This window comes from Chenopodium quinoa, unplaced genomic scaffold (genome assembly GCF_001683475.1).
Source record: "Chenopodium quinoa cultivar QQ74 unplaced genomic scaffold, ASM168347v1, whole genome shotgun sequence".
Taxonomy (NCBI): domain Eukaryota; kingdom Viridiplantae; phylum Streptophyta; class Magnoliopsida; order Caryophyllales; family Amaranthaceae; genus Chenopodium; species Chenopodium quinoa.
The window spans coordinates 252,910-275,571 of NW_018743397.1; the positions used below are offsets into that span (position 1 = coordinate 252,910).

General features: G+C 36.1%; 3 protein-coding genes across 3 annotated transcripts; all 3 read left to right on the top strand.

Annotated features, from left to right (window-relative positions):
* The first annotated feature begins 247 nt into the window (after positions 1-247).
* On the top strand, positions 248-13,438 carry LOC110738859 (oligopeptide transporter 6-like). The gene is given in 8 exon segments (XM_021919298.1): positions 248-611; positions 614-720; positions 1,026-1,123; positions 1,246-1,623; positions 1,625-1,813; positions 1,901-2,159; positions 12,157-12,339; positions 12,571-13,438. Coding segments are annotated over 8 exon segments (2,178 nt in total). The 5' UTR covers positions 248-271; the 3' UTR covers positions 13,195-13,438.
* Positions 13,439-15,210: 1,772 nt separating this feature from the next.
* LOC110738910 lies at positions 15,211-16,382 on the top strand. The gene is made up of 2 exons (XM_021919371.1): positions 15,211-16,013; positions 16,145-16,382. The coding sequence occupies exons 1-2, from the start codon at positions 15,211-15,213 to the stop codon at positions 16,380-16,382; spliced, it is 1,041 nt and encodes a 346-aa protein (XP_021775063.1).
* A 2,204-nt stretch (positions 16,383-18,586) lies between these two features.
* LOC110738861 lies at positions 18,587-21,999 on the top strand. The gene is made up of 5 exons (XM_021919304.1): positions 18,587-18,928; positions 19,735-19,940; positions 20,523-20,621; positions 20,724-20,797; positions 21,368-21,999. Exons 1-5 carry the CDS (start codon positions 18,613-18,615, stop codon positions 21,597-21,599), a joined length of 927 nt encoding a protein of 308 aa, XP_021774996.1. The 5' UTR covers positions 18,587-18,612; the 3' UTR covers positions 21,600-21,999.
* Positions 22,000-22,662: the final 663 nt, after the last annotated feature.

The window sequence follows — 22,662 nt, forward strand, 5'->3', positions numbered from 1 at the left end:
TAATATAACGATAATATTACATACGTAATTTTATCTTGATTCAATTAGTATCGATTTCTGATTCGAAGAATCTCTCGTTAATCCCACCAAAACTAGGAATCTCATCTTTATAATCCGATAAATTAAATAGAATCTTCATTGTTTTTGTGCCATGCATCAAATTTTTTTGTAACTTTGTTACACAAAATTTAGAATTTACATCCATATTATTCATAATAATAATATGGGTGGTTTAGGGGAAGAAATTGTTCCAGAATCAATAGATTCAACAATGAAAAAAGGCGATACGGATGAAGAATGTTCAATACCACAAGTTAATTTAACCGTGCCTAAAACAGACGATCCAAACATGCCTGTTTTAACGTTTAGAATGTGGGTTCTTGGTTTAGGTGCATGTATTTTGTTGTCATTTGTTAATCAGTTCATGTGGTATAGACAAAATCCCATGATTATTACGTCGATTTCGGCCCAGATTGCTGTTGTTCCTCTAGGACATCTTATGGCTAAGACAATCACAAAGAGGGTGTTCTTTCAAGGTACTAGGTTACAGTTTACGTTAAACCCTGGTCCTTTTAATGTTAAAGAACATGTTTTGATCACTATTTTCGCTAATTCGGTGCCGGAAGTGTTTACGCCACCCATATATTGAGTGCTGTTAAGCTTTTTTATAAGAGGAAGCTCACCCTTCTTCCTGCTGTTCTTGTTATGCTCACCACTCAGGTTAATAATCTCCTTTAAGTTTTCGTTCGTGTTATTTTATTTGATTGTTTTTAATTTGCGAGGTTTTTTATTTTTTACTAATCTTAATTAAGGCCCAGATTTTATGCATTTATTTTTAAAATGATTTGATCAATACCTCATTGTAATTTCAAGATTTATTTTTTTTGTTAATGGTGCAGTTGTTTTATATATCCTTGTAACTAGACTTGATTTTCTAACAATAGGAATTAAGATGATTATGTATGTGTAGATTAAATACTGAATTTAGCAAACAAAAAAGTGATGTAATTTGGTGCAATGTGTAGCTATTGGGTTTTGGATGGGCTGGTCTATTCCGGAAGTATCTCGTCGAGCCAGCAGAGATGTGGTGGCCTAGCAATCTGGTTCAAGTCTCAATATTCAGGTGAAACTTCTGATACTAGCTAGTTTGTAGAATTTGAAAAAGATGTGATTCAATCGATACAAATGTATTTTCTTCATTGAGGCATTTAATGAATTGTGGGAAATTTTCGATTGTGATTGCAGGGCTCTACATGAGAAGGAAACAAGGGCGAAAGGAGGCATGTCCCGAACACAGGCCTTCCTCATTATTCTATGTTGTGCTGCTGCTTATTGTGTGCTACCCACTTACCTGTTCATTATGACCACTAGTTTTTCTTGGCTCTGTTGGATTGCTCCTAAATCTGTTCTGGTAAATCAGTTGGGTTCGGGAACTCAGGCCCTTGGAATTGGCTCATTTGCTGTAGATTGGACTACGATTTCCTCGTACCTAGGGAGTCCTCTGGCTAGCCCTTGGTTTGCTACTGCCAATGTAGCTGCAGGATTTATTATCATGATGTATGCGATAATACCATTTTGTTATTGGTTTGACGTGCTCAAGGCAAAGAACTTCCCTAGATTTTCTCAGTCTTTTCATGGTTAATGGAACCAAGTATGATATCAAAAGCATCGTTTCCCCACATTTTACATTGGATAAGGCTGCGTATGCCACAAATGGTCCTCTATATCTTAGCACTTTCTTTGCTGTGACGTATGGCCTTGGGTTTGCCGCACTTTCTGCAACCATTGTCCATGTCCTAATCTTCAATGGAAGGTATATATGATTGAATCATGTTGTACAAACGCTTTTCATAGGTGATTTTAGTACTGTTTTTGGGTTAACTCTTTGCTGATCATACAGAGAGATATGGGGACAAGTCAAGGGAGCTTTCGGAGCATCAAAGAAGGTGGACATACACACGAAGCTGATGAAGGTCTATGGACAAGTACCAAATTGGTGGTTTCATGTCCTTTTAGTTCTTAACCTTGCTTTGACCCTGTTTACTTGCGAATACTACAAGGAGTCACTCCAATTGCCATGGTGGGGTGTCTTGCTTGCTTCTGCGCTTGCTTTCTTCTTCACCCTCCCTGTAGGCATTATTCAAGCCACAACAAATCAGGTACATTGACTTGTAAACTCTTTCTTTACCTTCAAAAATGTAGCATGATTGTTAGTTGAGACGATTAATACAAGAGGGGGGTGAATTGTATCGAGTTCTTAATGACTACTTTTGCGGATAAATAAACAATGCGTATAGGAACTTAATAAAACACACAGATTTTACGAGTGAACCTTCCAGGGCCCAACTGGAAGTAAAACCTCGACCCTACCTTAGGAATTTCAAACACAAAACACTTCACTATAATAAGGCAAACACCAAGTTACAACCTATTAGAAACATACCTTTATTTCACAAGTTCCTCACTGGACTTGCTACTTGATAGGACCCTATCCTACCCAATCTAAGCACCACATTTAGATTTACTCGTACCACCAAAGTACTACACGTACTACCAAAGTACCACTACTCGTACCACCCCAGTACAAAGCTCACATCCTTTTCTAGAAGCCAACACAAAAGTGTATGTAATGCAAACTATAAATTCACCCAAATAACCCAACCAATACAAATATAAGACACCAACTTTGATAGGTAAGCAATGCACGAAATCCGAAGCTAATATGACAAGTTAGAAGCTTGGTAAACTTACTCAATTATAGCACTGTGATTTCTCCACACGTAAACTCACAAAAACCTAAACCATTTTTCTCTCTACTATTTATACAAGTAACACTCGTATAGAAAGTAGGTTTTCTAAAAGATAAATATGTTAACTTAACTTATCTTTTAAACGCGGTTTTAGCAAATCAAGTGGAACAAAATCTTTTCCGAAAATAAGTTTAAAAAGATATTTATTCAGAAGACTTATCTTTTTAACAAACCGACTTTAGAGAAAATAATCTTTTTAGAAAATCTTTTCCTAAAATTTATCTTTTATTATTTTCCATATTTATTTTATTTACCAAGCAAACTTATCACGTTTTTAATAAATTTCGTGCACTAACCTACTTAACATATTAACAATAATTTCTAAGATAAAACCTTAACTATTATTGCTGCGCCGTACTTTGATTAGGTAGATTACTTGGGCTCCAAGCATATCAAGTTCCTCTAAAGAACTTAAACTGCTTGTCTTCAAGTTCCTGTTAGGGAACTTAGTTCTTGTTAGAGAACTCTTCCTCTGATTTGTTTAACTTCTTCAATAAAGATCTTCTTCATGTCTTCTTAGTTTCAGAATTACCAAGATCAAACTTCACCTAGACTGATCACACACTAGAGAATCTTTATTAGTTGAGTTTGCTTTTAGTTCAAGTTCCTCATCATCAAAACCATTATGCTTCAACAATTTCCCCCTTTTTGATGATGACAAACTTAAGCAAACTCTAAAACAAGTTAAACAAAATAGAAGGTCGTATTTTTGATATTTTTTTTTTATTGAAAAGAAAATTAAACACTCGTAGAAACAAAACAAATAAAAATAAACTAAGAGAGAAAGAAAAAAATAAGCAAAAATAAATAAAACAGAATAAGCTAAAATAGACTAAACTACTTCAGCATCATATAAGAGAAATTTCTAATACTTTATTAACTAGAACCCAGAACAACTTTAGCCTCTAAGTTTGCTTCTTCTTTTCCCCCTTTTGGCATTATCAAAAAGTCCTGTTTTTCAAGTTATTAAGCATCTAGCCACAGCCCCACAAGCAATTCATCGAGTGCGGGAAACTAAAGGCAGCGCTGCTAAGCTACCTCAAGCAAATTCTACTTTTCTGCATAAGAGTTCAGTACATACATAAACACACAAGTATAAACAAAGTTCCAAATAGTCATTAAAAACCAAAAGATATATCATCCAGTTGAACAATTTTAGAAAATTTACAATAAAAAATAATTGTTCAAACACTAAAACAGAAATTAAAGTTGTTCATGACTGAAATAGAGAAAATAGGCTAGGCTGAATATAGATCGAAAAGGAATAGGATAGGCTCGATTTCAAGAAACTCCAGAATTTTCTTGTAGTCCTCCTTTGTCTGTTGTGCAGAAGCTTCCAGATTCTCTTCAAGACTCTTGAGTTTCACAAGGAACTCCTCCTTTTGTTCCTGTAGAGCCTTGTTCAGTTCTTGCAGAAACTTCTTTTGCTCTTGAAGTTCCTTGTCTTGTTCAGCATCCTTGAGTTCTTTTAACTCCTTCCCCTGCTTCTGCACCAGCTTTTCAAGGGTCAGCATCTGAAGTTTTCTAGCAGAATTCTTTACCTGATTCTCAACCCTTTCCATCATGTCCACCAATTCTGCAACTTGCCCATTGAGGATACTTTCCTCTACATCCAACTCCAGTGGTTGTTCCATGCTTGTTTGAGGAACAGTACTGGCAGAAATCCTCCTGCTCTTCCTTACAAGCTGCTCAGACATGCTTCCCCTTTCTTAGCAGTTCTAGGCACAATGGTTTTCTTCACAAGGTTAAACAACAATTTGTTCAAGGGACTCAGATCATTGTGACTCATGACCTTCTTCCCCCTTTGACCACCTAGGGCTTCAACAATGTCACATGTCAAATAGTTACCTACTTTTACACTGGCCTTTCCTTTGATATATGACTCATAACCCTCAGTAGGTGTTTTCAGAATTTTACCTAGGGTTTCAATATTTAATTCAATTTTGACCCCATCAACTACACTCGAAATTACCCCTAATTTTTCTTGAAAGTTTTGACAAAACTCATTCATAGCAACAGGGTACAGATAATTTGCTGAGACTCTTGACAGCAAGAATTCCCAGCCTTGGAACTTAATTAAATCAAGAAATTCTAAAAATCTTGCTTTCCTACACCAAACTAAATCAATGTGATGTCCTACAACATACCTCCCTGCATGTGACTCAAGTTCGGTTTCATCAGTTACCTTCTCTTCTTCATCTTCCTTTTCAGATTCTTCCTTTTCTGAATTGTTCTGATCTTCTTTATCTTCTTCTCCCTCATTCATCTCTTCTTCTTCTTCGTCCTCCTCTTTTGTCTCTTCTGAATTTTTTCCTTGAGCCAACTCGTCAACTTCTTCGATTTGCTCTTCAAGAGACTTCTCACTTTGTTTTTTCTCTTTCCACTCTTTTAGCCGTTGAAGAATACTTGAGACAGAAGATTCTCCTTGAACATACTTATTGTCTACTTCTTTAGGTTTCGGAGATGGGTTTTTAGGGTTTTCAGGAGTTTTGTTTGAGGTAGAAGATGATTTGTAGTTCACCATGGCTAAAGGAGATGTTTCTTCTTGAATGGTGTTTTCGGAGTGTTGAGAGTTTTCTGATGAGACAATTTCAGCAATGATCACCATTGTTGTTTTAGGGAAGGATTTAAAGTTCAAGAGGGTTTTTACTAAGAAGGGGTTAATTGATTTGACAGTGAGGTGAAAGAGGTGGGTGAAATCAGTCTTTTATAATTAATGAAGCGGTGTGAAGGATTTTAAGGGATTTCACTATTCAGTCATTAATTAAACAAATTCAATTAATTTTTCCAATTTTGAAATTACTCGATGAATTTTCCCAAAAACTTTTCTTTTCAAATTCATTTAATTTAAAAGACACTTTCTATAAATACACAATTGGAACACGCTTTTTACATATGTGCAATGTATATATTTAATAACTTACACAGTTAAGCAATTTAATGAACTTACCTTTGGTAGTCAGCAACGGTGACACTTCAGCTATGCTTAGCACACCAAAATTGTGTTAAATGCTCTTTTGCTCTATTCCCATTATTTTCGACTTTGCCATATCTAGGAACTTCAAAAGCAATTATTTCAGCTTGATCATTCCAAGTTCCAGTCTCAATTTCTCAAATCTTTCTCTGTTCAAGGGTTTGGTCAAAATATCTGCAAGTTGATATTCCGTATTACAAAATTCCAATTTAATATTCCCTTGCTCCACATTATCTTTTAGAAATTGATGCCTAATGTGGATGTGTTTTATCTTAGAGTGCTGTACTGGATCTTTAGAAATACATATAGCACTTGTGTTATCACAGTAGATAGGTACACATTAAAAAATAAGACCAAAATCTCTAACATGTTGTTTTATCCAGAGTACTTGTGAACAACATGCTGCTGCTGCCACGTATTCAGCTTCAGCTGTAGATAAAGCAACTGTATTCTGCTTCTTGGAACCCCAAGAAACTAAACAAGGTCCTAAAAACTATACCATACCTGAAGTGCTTTTCCTATTTACCAAATCACCTGCATAGTCAGCATCAGTAAAGCCATGTAAATTAAATGAGTCACTTATAGGATAGAAGAGACACAAGTCATCAGTTCCTTTTAGGTATATAAGGATTCTCTTTACTGCTTTCAGGTGAGACTCTTTTGGATTTGCTTGGAACCTGGCACACAAACCTACACTGAAAGATATGTCAGGTCTACTAGTAGTTAAGTAAAGTAAAGATCCTATCATACCTCATGGATCATCATCCAATCTGGTTGCAATACCCATTGGAGTATCATTTGTCTTAGCATTTTCAAGTTTGTATTTCTTGATCAGTTCCTTGACATACTTTTGTTTATGGATCATGATTCCTCTATCAGATTGCTTTATTTGCAGTCCAAGGAAGAAATTTAATTCTCCCATCATGCTCATTTAAATTCTCCACTCATAAGGTCAGCAAAATACTTGCACAAAGATTCATTAGTTGCACCAAACAAAATATCATCAACATAAATTTGTACAACTAATATGTCAGTTCCATTTGATTTTAAAAACAAAGTTTTATCTATTTTGCCACGTTTAAAACCATTTTGTAATAGGAACTTTGACAATCTTTCATACCATGCTCTAGGAGCTTGCTTTAGCCCATAGAGAGCTTTGTCAAGCTTGTAGACATGGTTTGGGAACTCTGGATTTTCAAATCCAGGGGGTTGTTCCACATAAACTTCTTCGTTTAGAAGACCATTAAGAAATGCACATTTTACATCCATCTGGAACAACGTGAATCCCATATAAGCAGCAAAAGCAATAAGTAAACGAATAGCCTCTAACCTAGCTACTGGAGAAAATGTTTCTTCATAGTCTATTCCTTCTGGTTGATTGAAACCTTGTACAACCAGTCTTGCTTTATTTCTAACAATAATACCATGCTCATCCAGCTTGTTCCTAAACACCCACTTTAAACCTATTGTCTTCTTATCTTTGGGTCTAGGTTCCAAATGCCATACTTTATTTCTTTCAAACTCATTTAGTTCAGCTTGCATAGCATTAATCCAGTCTGCGTCAGTTAAAGCTTCAACATAATTCTTAGGTTCCATAGAAGAAAGTAATGCATAGAATGCACAGAAGTTCCTAAGCTGAGATCTGGTCTGAGTTCCTTTTGTAATATCACTCATGATTGCATCTACAGGATGGACTTCTGATGTTTCCATCTCTTAGGTGTAAAGTCCTTCACTGGATACAATATTTCCTGATCATTGTTGACTGGTTCTTCTGTAGGAACTTGTTCTTGAACCTCAGTTGGAAATTCAACAGGATTTTCCTCATTCTGATTTTGATTCTGTTCTTGAGAAGGAGTTCCTGGTGCATTCTCCATTTCTGGTTCTTCATTTGCTTCCTGATTCGTTTGCTCAGCAATTTCAACTTGCTGCTTTTGCAATGATGTTGATTTTTCATCTGGATCTGTCTTGCGTACAAGTCCAATTTCGAAATCATTATCACACTCCTGTACATCATTTAGATATTGTTCAATTTCATCAAATATAATATGTACATATTCCTCAACACACATTGTCCTTTTATTGTAAACTCTATATGCTTTACTATTAGAGGCATATCCTAAGAATACAACCTCATCACTACGTTCATCAAACTTTCCCAAGTTCCTTTTACCATTGTTATGAACAAAACATTTACAACCAAAAGATCTAAAGTAAGAAATATTGGGTTTTCTCCCTTTGATCAACTCATAAGGAGTTTTGTTGGTGATGGCTCTAACTGATACTCTGTTAAGAATATAGCATGATGTGTTCACTGCTTCTGCCCAGAAGTTCCTAGGCAACCCACTTGAGATTAGCATTGTTCTAGCCATGTCTTCAAGGCTTCTGTTCTTGCGTTCCACCACTCCATTTTGTTGAGGAGTCCTTGGGGCAGAGAAGTTGTGATCCATTCCATGCTCAGTGCAAAATTCATTAAATTTTGAATTTTCAAATTCAATACCATGATCTGATCTGAGGTGTATCAATGGATTTCCTGTTCTTCTCTGTTCTTTCTTTACAAAAGCTACAAATTCATCAAACGTTTCATCTTTACAAACAAGAAAGAAAACCCAAGTAAACCTTGAAAAGTCATCAACAATAACCATAACATATCTCTTACCACTTCTCTCACAGGACCACATAGATCCATATGAACAAGTTCCAAAGGTCTTTTGGTACTTACCATTTTCTTGGACTTAAAAGAAACTCGAGTCTGTTTTCCTTTGACACAAGCATCACACACTTTGTCATACAGGAACTTAATACATGGAAGTCCTTCCACTAATTCCTTAGATCTCAATTTATCAAGTAAAGTAAAGCTTGCATGTCCAAATCTCTTGTGCCACAGTAAAGGATCATTCTCAATGACACTAAGACATGTTAAACTACTATTAGGAACTTCGTTAAGATCAACAACATATGTGTTTCCTTTACGAGTTCCTTCTAAAGATGATGTTCCACCCTCGACCAAAAATACATTATCAATAGCATGGGAACTTGACCTTCCTACCTTGCCAATAGCAACTATATCTCTTGTCTTGTTATCACCAAAGGTCACAGTTCCCCCATAGTAGGCATTCAGTGAGAGAAATCTAGATTTGTCTCCAGTCATATGCTTAGAACAACCACTGTCGAGGTACCAAGTGTTGTTCCCTCTCACTGGAACCTGCATGAGAAATCAAACATTAGGTTCAGGAACCCAGGTTTCCTTGGGTTCCTGTATAACAACAGTAGGTTTATTCTTTTCGATCCAAATCTGTTGTACATGTTTTTCATTTTTCTGTGTACTCTTTTCTTTCTTAGGACACTTAACTTGTTTGTGTCCAGTATTTCCACAGAAATAACAAACTATACTACTGGGAAGGTCAACATACTTCTTTTCCTTTTGGAACTTCCTTTTGAAACCCAAACCTTCTGTTCTTTTGGTTTGAGCTTTGGTGATCCAATCTGGAACTCTGTATTCTACAGGTTGTTTGCCTTTCCTAGCTTTCTCAAGTTCCCCCTCAAGTCTTGCCTTATCCGCTTTTATATCTTCCAAATCAGATTTTAGTTTTTCAAAATTCGGATATTGAGCAAGTGGAGGAACTTCAGAATCAGGAGCATTAAGACAGAGTTTCATCAAGGATCGTTCCACATTTAACATTATGTTATCATGTTTCAACCTGTTTATAGTTTCTTTTAAATAATTATTATCTTCAAACAGACTAAAGAATCTATATTGAATATCAAATTTTAAATTATCAACCCACTCATTGTTTTCTTTAAAAGTAACCAAAGCTTCATTACTTTTCTGTTTAGCTTTATGCAATTCTTTAAGTTCTTCTTGAATTTCTAAAACAGCCAATATTAGGTTTTCTTTAGTGAAATGTCTAAGTTCTTTTTGTAGAAAACCATACCTCAGATTCTAGCTCTTTCAGCTTTGTCTTTTCATCAATTTTTGCCATCAGATGGGCAATTTCTTCTGGAGGTTGGTCTTCCTCTTCCTCTGAATCCGAATCTCCCCAAGCAGCCAACATGGCTTTCTTCACGTTGTCCTTGGTGAAGTAAGGTTTATAGACTCTTGACTTTTTGGATTGCTCCTTGCCCTTTGTCTTTCCTTTCTCACCATCTGTAATAGACAGTCTTTAATGAAGTGATCTTTCGAGCCACACTTGAAGCAAGTTGTGTTTCTGGAACTCGCAGATTTCTTGTTCCTATCAAATTTCTTGTAGTTCATCATCCTTTTGAACTTTCTAACTAGCATTGCCATTTCCTCTTCATCGGCTTCTGATTCCTCTGAGTCTTGATCCTTAAGAGCAAGACTCTTGTTTTTGGAACTTTCAGAGTTGGAACTCAGATGTAGTTCATGAGTCATCAATGATCCAGCTAGTTGTTCCATATTGAACTTTGTGAAGTCCTTAGCTTCCTGCATGGCAGTAACCTATGATCTCCATCGTTCATCTTGTGGTAGACTCCTCAAGATCTTCCTAGCCTGTTCATCAATAGGAATGTGTCTGCCAAGGGAATTCAGTTCATTAATAATATCATTGAACCTAGTAAACATTTCCTCTATAGTTTCCTTTGATTGCATTTCAAACCTTTCATATCTTGACATCAACGAATCAATCTTATAACGTTTTACCTCATTTGTACCTTCATCAGTTACTTTTAGTAGATCCCAAATCTGTTTAGCAGACTTGCATTTCATGATATGATTATGTTCATGAGGTCCAAGTCCACAGTGCAAATACTTTATTGCTAAAGCATTGAGTTCAAGTTTATGATAATCTTCTTTATCATAATCAGAAATAGGTTTAGGAACTACCTCTTTCTTTTCATTGGTTATGGTTATTTCAAAATCACCACCTTAATAAAGATCTCCATCATGTTCTTCTAGTAGGTGTAAAACTTACCATTGAACATGGGTGGACGTTGGGTAGAATACCCTTCTTCAAGTTTCTCCTTGTAATTCATCTCTCCAGGAACTTACTTAGCAAAGTTATTCGCTTACACGAGAGTACCTTGCTCTGATACCAATTGTTAGTTGAGACGATTAATACAAGAGGGGGGTGAATTGTATCGAGTTCCTAATGACTACTTTTTTGCGGATAAATAAACAATGCGTATAGGAACTTAATAAAACACACAGATTTTACGAGGAAACCTTCCAGGGCCCAACTGGAAGTAAAACCTCGACCCTACCTTAGGGATTTCAAACACAAAACACTTCACTATAATAGGGCAAACACCAAGTTACAACTTATTAGAAACAGACCTTTATTTCACAAGTTCCTTACTGGACTTGCTACTTGATAGGACCCTATCCTACCCAATCTAAGCACCACACTTAGATTCACTCGTACCACCAAAGTACTACACGTACTACCAAAGTACCACTACTCGTACCACCCCAGTACAAAACTCACAACCTCACCTAGAAGCCAACACAAAACTGTATGTGATGCAAACTATAAATTCACCCAAATAACCCAACCAATACAAATATAAGACACCAAGTATGATAGGTAAGCAATGCACGAAATCCGAAACTAATATGACAAGTTAAAAGCTTGGTAAACTTACTCAATTATAGCACTGTGATTTCTCCACACATAAACTCACAAAAACCTAAACCGTTTTGCTCTCTACTATTTATACAAGTAACACTTGTATAGAAAGTAGGTTTTCTAAAAGATAAATATGTTAACTTAACTTATCTTTTAAACGCGGTTTTAGAAAATCAAGTGGAACAAAATCTTTTCCGAAAATAAGTTTAAAAAGATATTTATTAAGAAGACTTATCTTTTTAACAAACCGACTTTAGAGAAAATAATCTTTTTAGAAAATCTTTTCCTAAAATCTATCTTTTATTATTTTCCATATTTATTTTATTTACCAAGCAAACATATCACGTTTCTAATAAATTTTGTGCACTAACCTACTTAACATATTAACAATAATTTCTAAGATAAAACCTTAACTATTATTGTTGCGCCGTACTTTGATAAGGTAGATTACTTGGGCTCCAAGCATATCAAGTTCCACCAAAGAACTTAAACTGCTTGTCTTCAAGTTCCTGTTAGGGAACGTTCCTGTTAGGGAACTTAGTTCTTGTTAGAGAACTCTTCCTCTGATTTGTTTAACTTCTTCAATAAAGATTTTCTTCATGTCTTCTTAGTTTCAGAATCACCAAGATCAAAATTCACCTAGACTGATCACACACTAGAGAATCTTTATTAGTTGAGTTTGCTTTTAGTTCAAGTTCCTCATCATCAAAACCATTATGCTTCAACAATGATCATCGCGACTATTTGCTCTAAAGCCTTAACGTTGTCTGTTGTTCCTTTATCATAACAGCAACCAGGTTTGAATATCATCACAGAATACATTATTGGATACTTGTATCCAGGGAGACCTGTTGCTAATATGTTGTTCAAGGTGTATGGCTACATTAGTATGAGTCAAGCCCTTTTCTTTATTGGGGACTTCAAGCTCGGTCATTACATGAAGATTCCACCTAAAGCTATGTTTATGGCTCAGGTTTGTTCCCTTTATTTACCTTAATCCTATGTTAAACTTTCATTTTGTTTAACTTGAGCTAATTATCAGTTTTCACTACTCTATCTTTAAGTATTAAATTTATATATAGTCAAAATGATGAAGCAATAGGTGGTTGTAATGAAAAATTAAACAATTTGGGTAATAATATTGAGCAGAATCATGGATTCTTGTCCTTGGATTAATGCTAACAGGCGCCTATTATTGTTTCAGATTGTGGGAGGATTAGTATCAGTAGCAGTCTACACCGGAACAGCATGGTGGATGATGGAGTCAATCCCTCACATCTGTGACCCGTCACAATTGCCACCTGACAGTCCATGGACCTGCTCCTTTGACAGGACCTTCTTTTCTGCTTCGGTGATATGGGGACTGGTGGGTCCGCGTAGGATCTTTGGAGACCTTGGGTGCTACTCGCACATGAATTGGTTCTTCCTAGCAGGAGCCTTGGCACCTTGCCTAGTTTGGCTTGCTCTGAAGGCATTCCCGAAGCAAAAGTGGATAGGACTCATTAATATGCCTGTTATTTTGGGTGCAACCATGATGATGCCACCTGCTAGCGCGGTTAACTTCACTAGCTGGATCATTGTTGGCTTCCTTTCAGGGTATGTTGTTTTCAGGTATCGCCCAAAGATGTGGGAACGCTACAATTACATCCTTTCAGGAGGTCTTGATGCAGGAACAACTTTTATGACGATTCTTCTCTTCTTTAGCTTGCAATATGTTAGCAATATTAGCCTTGACTGGTGGGGGAACCGTTCAGATGATATGATATGCCCGTTGGCTCAATGCCCTACGGCTAAAGGGATTGTAGTGGATGGTTGCCCCGTCTTTTAGGCATTCAAGTTATTCTATCTATTTAATTCTTAGATTCTTTCCAAAGATATTGATGTTGTGCGTTTTTTTTATTAGATTTTTTTTTAAGTGTAAATAGATTTCTCCAAAGGGGGTTAGTGATATGATTTAAAGGCTCCAAGAAGCCAAATGAAGGGAAGTATATGGACTACAAGGGAATTATAATTACTAGAACTCTAGAAGTTGGATTTAATGATTATTAATGAAATGTACATGTTTAATTTCATAGAGTTCTTTGGTATTCTAACTTTAATTGGTCATATGTACATTTTCTTCATTACAACTGTCAAGTGTTAATATATACGCTTTAACTTGTAATAAAAAAAATGAAGTGTGTTTGAATGGTTAAAATAAACAAAAGTAAATATAAAAGGATAGGTTTGGCCATTTTCTAAAGAAAAGAAAATAATTATTTATTCTATATTGTCATCCCTCATATATATGCATGAAGGAGAAAAAAAAATGTCATGTCTTCTACTAGGCAATTTTTTTCCTTTATCTTTCATTTTTAACCCCTCACTTTATCTTTCGATTAGAAATACAATTATATATGAGATCTGATAAATTCGTTTTGATAAACAATTTCAATATATCAACTTTTTATAATTTTCTAAATAATTATTAGAAATTTTCTTCCAAAAAAATTACGGAGTAATAATTAGAAATATCAAGGGTTATTTGTGCATAAAATATTGAATATTATTCCCTCCGTTCCAGAATGATGTTCCTATTTCGTAAATCGATGCAAATTTCTACCCAACTATAACCGTAAATATCTTTAATCTCACACTAGCAAAAATTATAAAAGTTAGATATTAATTATCTACTCGCCAAGACGAATCAAACTAGATCACACATGATTATATTTATTCTTATAGATTAAAAGAAATTTAGAAGATTATCTCTTTCTTTAAAAAGTCAAAGATTCCAAACAAGAACATCATTGTGGAACAGAGGGAGTACTTGTAATCTTTTACTGAATATAATTTTCTTTTACCTAAAAAAAGCTTAATTATCCATAAAACCCATTTCATCTACCCCCTCATCCACCAAAAAAAAAAAAAATATAGTACTCCCTCCGTAACGTTATACTCGCAACAAACTAAGGAAGAACGAACTCCTAGGCAATAGTTTTAAAGGGAGTAAGTTAAAGTAAAGTGCATGTGATTAGTGGAGTAAAAAAGGGAGGGAAAAAAAGGTGGTCCCTTTTTTAGTGGAGGCCATGTGGCCTTGTTGTTATTTTCCCTCTTTTTTCCTTCTCTTATTCACGTAAAGGGAGTGGTTTTTTTGGGAGGCAATTTTTTTAGCCTCCAAAATTTTCATTTTCCCCCCAAAAAATTCAGAAATTTTAAAAGCAATTCAAAAAAAATTCAAAAGGCAGCAAAAGCAACAATTTTACCAATCAAAAACTCCTTATAAAAAGGAGTACCTGTTTCATTCAAGATCCTCATTCAAACACATGAGGGTTTTTTTTGGGGGGGGGGGGAATTAGAATTCTTCAAAATCAGAAGTTAGAGGATACAACCCAGAATTACACCAACTGTTTGAAAATTACAAAAACCATAATCTGAAATTAGTCCTAATTCCTAATTGTTGTGTTAGTAGTAGCAGCATTAGTGAATTTTTACACGAATTAGGCTCCATTGAAAGCTCCCAAAAAAAGGCAAGTCACCTCCACTTCATCACCTACCATCAAATCTGAAAAAAAAAAAAAAAAAAAAAGGGACTCATGGCAGAAATGTTGGATGATTTTTTCAACATAAATCAACTGCTCATGGAGCAGGATTTGGTGATGGAAGAGAATTCCAGTTCTTCCGGGTCAAAAACTCAAGAGGCAACTCAGCAGCAACAACATGAAGACATCTCATCAGCAGAATCAGAAACAGATACAGAGCAACAAATCAGCAACAATTATTTGGGAGGAGCAACAGAGAATTAAACATTGAAGAGAAAAGGCAGATTGTTGATGACATTCTGCTAAAAGTAATTAAACAACACATGCAACTGGGAGAAGTAGTGGATGTCAGAACCAAAAAGTTAGGGAAAACTGGTCGCAAGCCATTTGAAAACTCTGATGAGTGGCTTATGTCTATCCCACTTTACAAGAGAACCACAAACATAAGTTATAGTGTTGCTCTACATGTCAATCATATGGTGATACACAGGTTAAAGAAAAGGGGCAGACTTAGGGCAGTGTCAGCAAGTAATCACCCAGCATCATCAGAAAATCACAAAGTTGCAAGGCTGAAGTGGGTTTTGCAACACATTCATCCAATTCCAAGTGAGGGGGACCCTACAATTATGGATATGCAACATCACATACACATTGATGAGAAGTGGTTCTACCTAAACCCAGAGACAAGGACTTTCTATCTAACCCCAAATGAAGAGGTCCCATACAGAGCACAACAGTCTAAAAGGTTTAAGATAAAGGCAATGTTCATGGGAATGGTGGGCAAACCACTTTATGCTGCAGATGGGACTCTTATACACTCAGGGAAGTATGGTTTGTTCCCTTTTGTGAAACATGAGAGGGCAAAAAAGAAAAGCAAAAACAGAGAAGCAGGCACAATGGAGACTAAAGCAATTCAGAATGTGAACAAAGAAGCTATCAGGCACATGATTTTAGACAAAATCATCCCAACAATTCATGCACAATGGCCAGCACAATTATCAAAGAATATTATCATACAATGGGATAATGCTAGGCCATATCAAGTACCAAGAGATGAAGAGTTTTTGGCAGCAACACAAGCTAATGGGTTTAACATTCAATTTGTTTTCCAACCTGCCCAAGAGACGTTAATGTGTTGGACCTAGGTTTGTTCAAGGCAATTCAATCCATACAATACCAGTCATTCCCAACAAATATTGATGAGCTAATTGAGAAAGTGGCAGAGGCATTTGAGTTGTTTGATCCAATACTAAATAGGTACACTTGGATCACACTACAGGCTTGCATGATTAAGGTGTTGGAAAAACAAGGTGGGAACAACTTCAATCCACCACACATGGGAAAAGCAAGGCAAGACAGGCAAGGGACTTTGGAGGACATTTTGAAGGTAGACAAGACACTAATTGCAGACACAGTGCAATATCTCAACACCCTCTTTGTTCCAACCACAGGACCTCAACCAGAAAGTGAAGATATGGAAGTAGATGCAGATTGAGGTTCACATAAGCAAGTAAGAACATGCAAATTTTTGTAAATGAACAAGACAACAAGTAATTTTTTGTAAATGAAGGACTCATCAGCAACCAAGTCAGAAGACCAAAGACTGCCGCACATAACCATTAACTTGAAAACTAAGTTTTTGTTTGTTTTGTAATGGTTAGGTGTATTTTGTTAAATAGAGTAGGTAGGCAGTCTTAGTAGGTAGTTATTAATGAAATGGAATTATGTACAATCTACAATTTTTTGGGCAAATCAAATCATAGCATTAACAAGTAAACATTGTGTTTAAAGAATGACATGGTTATTGTCTTTTTTTTCCATCATATGGGATTGGTTTAACCATATTAGCCACCATTAACAGGCACCTCAACAACATCCTCTGTTAGAAGATGTTGGAGCTCCCTTAAGTAATGGGCTCAAGTTATAAGAGTCCCTTCATCATTTGGAAAACCTACAACTATGATGCAATGTGGGTAGAGGGACTCAATGCATCATCACAAAATACCAATGAGAGGGACTCACTGAAACTGTGGGGACTCATAGGCAACAACATCAACACACATCAAACCAGAGTATTCCAAAGGCTAAATCACCACTATTAAGGTCATCAACCATACATCAAAACATCTCCAAGTTGCATCACTACAGACTCATATCAACAATAACCAACCCACAACAGCCTATTCATATACCATGTTGTAAATAAAACCACACAAGCCAAGCAACTCAGAGGCAGTAACAAAAAACCAAAGTGATCCCAACTTAAAATCACAACCAAAATTCATGCTCACAATATAACCAAACAACAGACAGGCAATGAACTCAAGTCAAGTGCCTAATATAACAAAACAACAACAAATTTCCCTTACCCAAACCAACAATTTCAACCAACATAAGCACACGAGGCAACACCCCCAATTTATAACCACAATCACCAACAATGCCAATACGAAATCAACAAATTCAACTCAACAAGTACAATCAACAACCATACCCAACATAAATACAGGACAAAACAGCCACAATTGTTTATTTTGTACACAAAAAACCAAAAAACAACAGTTTTATCCAACGATATCAAACAAGGAATGAAAATCACAACCAAAAATCAGTCAAAGGGACTCATATTTAGGCAAAATTCATAAAATTAGGGTTTAGTAATAGTTACGCTGCATGCTCAGAGATCTGGGGGAAAGTCATGAGGGTACTTGACCCTCAAATACGCCATGTAGCAGGGATCCCAGTCACTGTAGTCGTCCTTCCAGACAGATCTAGGCCTCTTCTGTCCCCGTGGAGACGCGTCGTCGCCTGAAACCTTCTTAGGCGTCACCACGGTGTCCGGAGCAGCATTTTTAGGGCTTTCCTTCGACGTTTTCTCAGCACCGACAACTTCAACAGCAGGAGGAGGTAGTTCAGCAACCACCTCCGCCGGAACAGGGACGGTCTGCACCGGATCTACTTCCAGAACTTCCTCCTCGTCGCTGGAAAAATACAATTTTGCCCCAATTTTGCCTCCAGAGTACCGAGAAAACGAAGAAGAACAACGACGAACTGGTTGATAACACCAGATCTCCTACGAGCGATGTACATAGTGGATTCCTCACCCTTTTTTGGACGAATTTGGGACTCTTTCTTTGCTTTTTTGGAACTCATTTTCACATAAAATTAAACAGAGACAACAGAGAGAGAACTAGGGTTTCACTCAAGAGAGAGAACAGAGGACGAAGATGAGAGAGAAAGGAGGGAAATAGAGTAGATTTAGGGTTTATAATGTTCATCTGGAGAATTCTCCAGAATAAGGAGAGTCTGGGCACCATGAACGAGGAGAATTGATTGATCTTCATTCAGTTCTGGTAGTTGAGGAGTTGGGGAGTTGAATGATTTCTAATGAAATCAGAAAGGGGTGGGTAATTTTTGGTGGGAATGGTTAGATTAGATTAGGTTAAGTGTATTTGATTATAAGTTAGATAAGTAGTGTTTAGGGATTAAAAAAAAAAATTCAGAAATAACTAAGGGTAAAATAGTCATTTCACCATTAAAAACATACCATAATAGGAAATAATTTTCTTTGTTGCAAGTAATGTGTTACGGCTAAAAATAGTAATTGTTGCGAGTAAAACGTTACGGAGGGAGTATATCCGATTGATTTTGATAAATACGCAGCGTTTAAATACTCCTCCATAAAAATGGTTGAACCAAACAAACCCAAAGAAAGAGACGTAACCATGAATTTGAAAAAACCAAACTCCCAAACACCAACGGCGAACTCTCCGACAGGTCAACCGGACTCACAGTCACCATCTCCGTCGGCGGAGGCGGCAATGGCGGCGGTGGAGGAGCTAGTAGAATCTCTTAATCAACGGAAAATGTACAGAGAGGTTACACTCGCTCTCCGATCCGGTCTCCGAGACGCGCGAGCTGAGTTCTCCTTCCTCCGAGTTCGCGGCCTTCGTTGTCTTCTCAAGTTCCTTCGTTCTGTTGCTGAGTCTGACTCGGTTATTCGTCTCTTTTGCCTTACTCAATCTCTCCCTGATCTTCAAGGTTCTTTTTTCCTCTTTTTCATCTTGTGTTTTAAGGTTTGATTTTTGGTTGCAAATGTGGAATTGAATTGAATTGAATTTTGTTTTTATGTTGTTGATTGATTTTTTATTGTGAAATTTTGGATGATGTAATTGAATTGATGTAGGTGATTTTGGTGAGATATTAGGTTTGATTAGTGGTGTTTATTGGTTGAATTGGTGATTGATGCTATGAAGCAAAATTCAGAGGTTTTTTTCATTAAGATATGACATTGGAAGAATTTGTGATTCTGTATAATAGAAACTGCTATTGGAAATTGAGTTTTTGAGGAAGATTGAAATGGTAGAAGGCGGAATAAGTTCTTTTTTTGCTGTCAATTTATGTAGTTTGAGGACATTTTATTGAAGATATTGTATTTTATTGGACCAAAGGACGCCTTAATTTGTAATTTTGATTATATTGGAAGTTTGGAACTGCCCTCAGCTTCAATGTATTGGAAAGTTTAATTACTTTTATGATTAAACCAATATTATCGAGTAAATTTGTCGATCGATTGGACTTCTGAAAGCAAAAAACTGCACATACTAGTATTTGTGAATGCAAGGAGCATCAAATAGCTTTAGATTGATTTTTGTTGCATGATGATACGAAGCTATTCACTTGTGATTGCTCTCAGTCATCATATCTTAGTCTGTTTCATTCTTTGAGATGATTTAGACTAAAATATGTCTTTTGGGAATCTTGAAGGTTTATAAAGGTTTAAGTGATATGCCTTCTTAATTTGATGGTTTTGGGTGATGCATTGACTGTTGGTTATGTATGAGCAGTGATTCCTGTACTTTTTCAACATTCACTAAAAGATTCGGAAGAAGATAGGGTTACCAGTTTGGATCATATATTCACTGTTGAACCTATGAAGTTAACAAACCCTTCAACTGATACTGAAGTTGCACTTGCACTTCGTGTTTTGGAAGGATGCTGCCTGAGTCATAGGCAAAGTACAATTTTGGCTCACCAGCACAAGGCAATTCCGGTATGACATGCTCTTTTTGCTATTGTAAAAACCTGCTTTTCATTAGTCTCTAACATGATTATGTAAATGTTTTATTGGCATTTCTCTACCATCATCTTAGGGTGTAGGGATGAATGAGGAGATTATGTGAGAGAGATAAAAGAAAGAAGCCTGTGGCTGGTGTTGTTCAGGTCTGAGGTAGTCTTAGAGGATGCTTGGTTGGGATCAATAATTAAAAAAAAAAAAAAAAAGTGTAGTCATGGAAACTGGTGTGTTGGTGTCACCTTCTCTGGAGGGTTCGTAGCTGATTAGCTCTTGCTGGAGCATTGACTTTTAGCTCCTTGGCACTATTACTTTTAAGTTTTACATGCTACTTTTCTGTCGAAGAAAAGATGAAAACTTTTCGAAGGACAGATTGAAAATTTAATGGCTGAAAACAACTCAGGAAGATGTATGATTGCTTATGCACCTTAAATGACAATTGAAGGATTTTGACTATTGGGTAGGGAGGAAATTTTTTGTATTAAAGTGATTCAAGTCTACATAAAAAACTTGAGAAGATTAGTTTCCTGTTCCGAGTTATGAATATTTAATCATATGCAGGTGCTAATGAATATATTATCGAGTAGAGGAGCTCTTGAGCAAGGTGCCAGCGTTGATGCTTTGATTGCTTTGATGTTAGATTCAACAGCTAATCAAATGGTATAACATGTTAATTAATTTCAGTATAAAATCTATCATCCATTATACAAGTATGTGTTTATTTTGAAATTTTGAATTCTTATAATATATTGTTTTTTCTAGGATTTTGAAACCTGTAATGGTATTGAGGAAGTTGCTGCAATTATTAGAGACAAACAAGTTGATGAAAATCTCAGGTATTTTCAATTCCTGTATCCAATATTTATCAAGAGCTTTATCTCTTTTCTTGTTTTATAATTGGGACCTTTGATAGTAAGCTGTGGTAGACATGCATATAAATGCTTGATGTGCTAGAAACATATTTATAGAAATATCCATTCAGTCATCCATGATCCATACCTTGCCTTTCTTGTAATTCTCCGGGAAGATGTAAGATAACCTTGGTTATTTGTGTACTTTATATGTAATCACTTCTCGCTTAATAACTTGAATCCCAGAGCCTTGGTACACTTCGTAGTATCACACTAGGCAGAACTGTCCTAGTCAGAATGTTATGGAGTAAATTTGCTGTCAATCACATAATGATAAGTGATCTAGCTGTTTGACTTTCTCCTGCCTGCAAGTCAATTAGTTCAAACATGTAATTCTTATCTATTACTTCCGGTATCTAGAATTAACTGTAACATTGTTCAAAATAACCAGTAATGTGACAGCCAAATTTGAATGGAGATAATAAATTTGTCCATATTAGACTCTTCTGCTGCGATCCTTATGCTGATTGCTGACACTCACTTTGCTATAAACAGGATGAAATGTGGAGAATTTTTGTTATTACTCATTGGGCACGTGGATGGGAGAGATATGCAGCCAATGGCAACAGTGCATGAGGACATACGTCGACTTCTAGGGGAAAAATCTGCGTCATTGATATGGGCAGCTAGTCAATTTGGCTCAACTCTTGATCCGGAGGAGAGGATGACAGCTTTGCACATCCAAGCTCGTAGAGTCCTGGAATCGCTTGATCTCTTTGGAGTGTAGCAGACAATTAGTGATTTTGGAAGGTTAAGAGTACATGATCTACTGATTTTGTTTGGACAATCTATATGCAGAGGATTGGTGCCAACACTTTTGACTTCCTATCATGTCTAAGCTTAGAGGAGTGTAGGTGAGCCGAGTTGCTGCCTTTGTTGCCATCCTCTGTTGGTGTTCCTACCATTTCTCTACAAGACTGCTTTTTAACTCTTGCCTGGAAATGCTACACAGCAACTTTTTGTATGTCAATTACTTTGGGTTGCTGTATAGAGCTTGTTCATCTCCCAGGAGTCATGGACCATGGTTTATTAAACATGTGTCGATGTATAGATGACCGTACATTGTTGGTTGACTTTACTGTAAATGATAGTTTCTGTTGACAATCGGCATTAACTTTGATGCTTTATTCCTGATTAAAGTAAAAGATTTTTTTTTCCAAGACTATATTTGATAAATAGATTTTTCTGTTCCCTGAGTTTGCTTGAGAATGTTTTCTCAGAGATCAGAACTTATCCAATTTCTCTGTTACTAATACTTTTTTTTTTTTTTTAAATGGAATTATAGCACAGTAAGTGATACTCGGGCCTTGCATAGAAAGGGCAAAGTTAAATCAAAAGCTTTAATAAATGACCAATCTTTCTACTAGGCCAAGGAGTTGTAATACTAATATACTATGATTGGTTGTTATCCAAAAAAGGAAAAAGTTTACTCTCTTCGTGTCGTATTAATTGCAACACTTTCTGTTTACGTTCGTTTCTAATCATTGCAACACTTTCTTATTTGGTAAGGATCCACTATTATTTTATTAATTATCTCTTTTACTAACCTCACTTTCACAAATTAAATATTATCGTATTTCTCTTCTTTTTTTTTTGTACCAATTCCACTTACAGTAACTTTTTTTTTTTTACTTATTATTTTCCTCTCATAATAACTATTTCGTATACTTTTTAAATTAAAACCTACAAGCCTACTCTATATTTTCTTAAATTATGTGCACTCCCTATCATTACGATTATTTCGAAACAGAGGGAGTATAGCAGGTTGATGCAATTTTATTGTGATTATG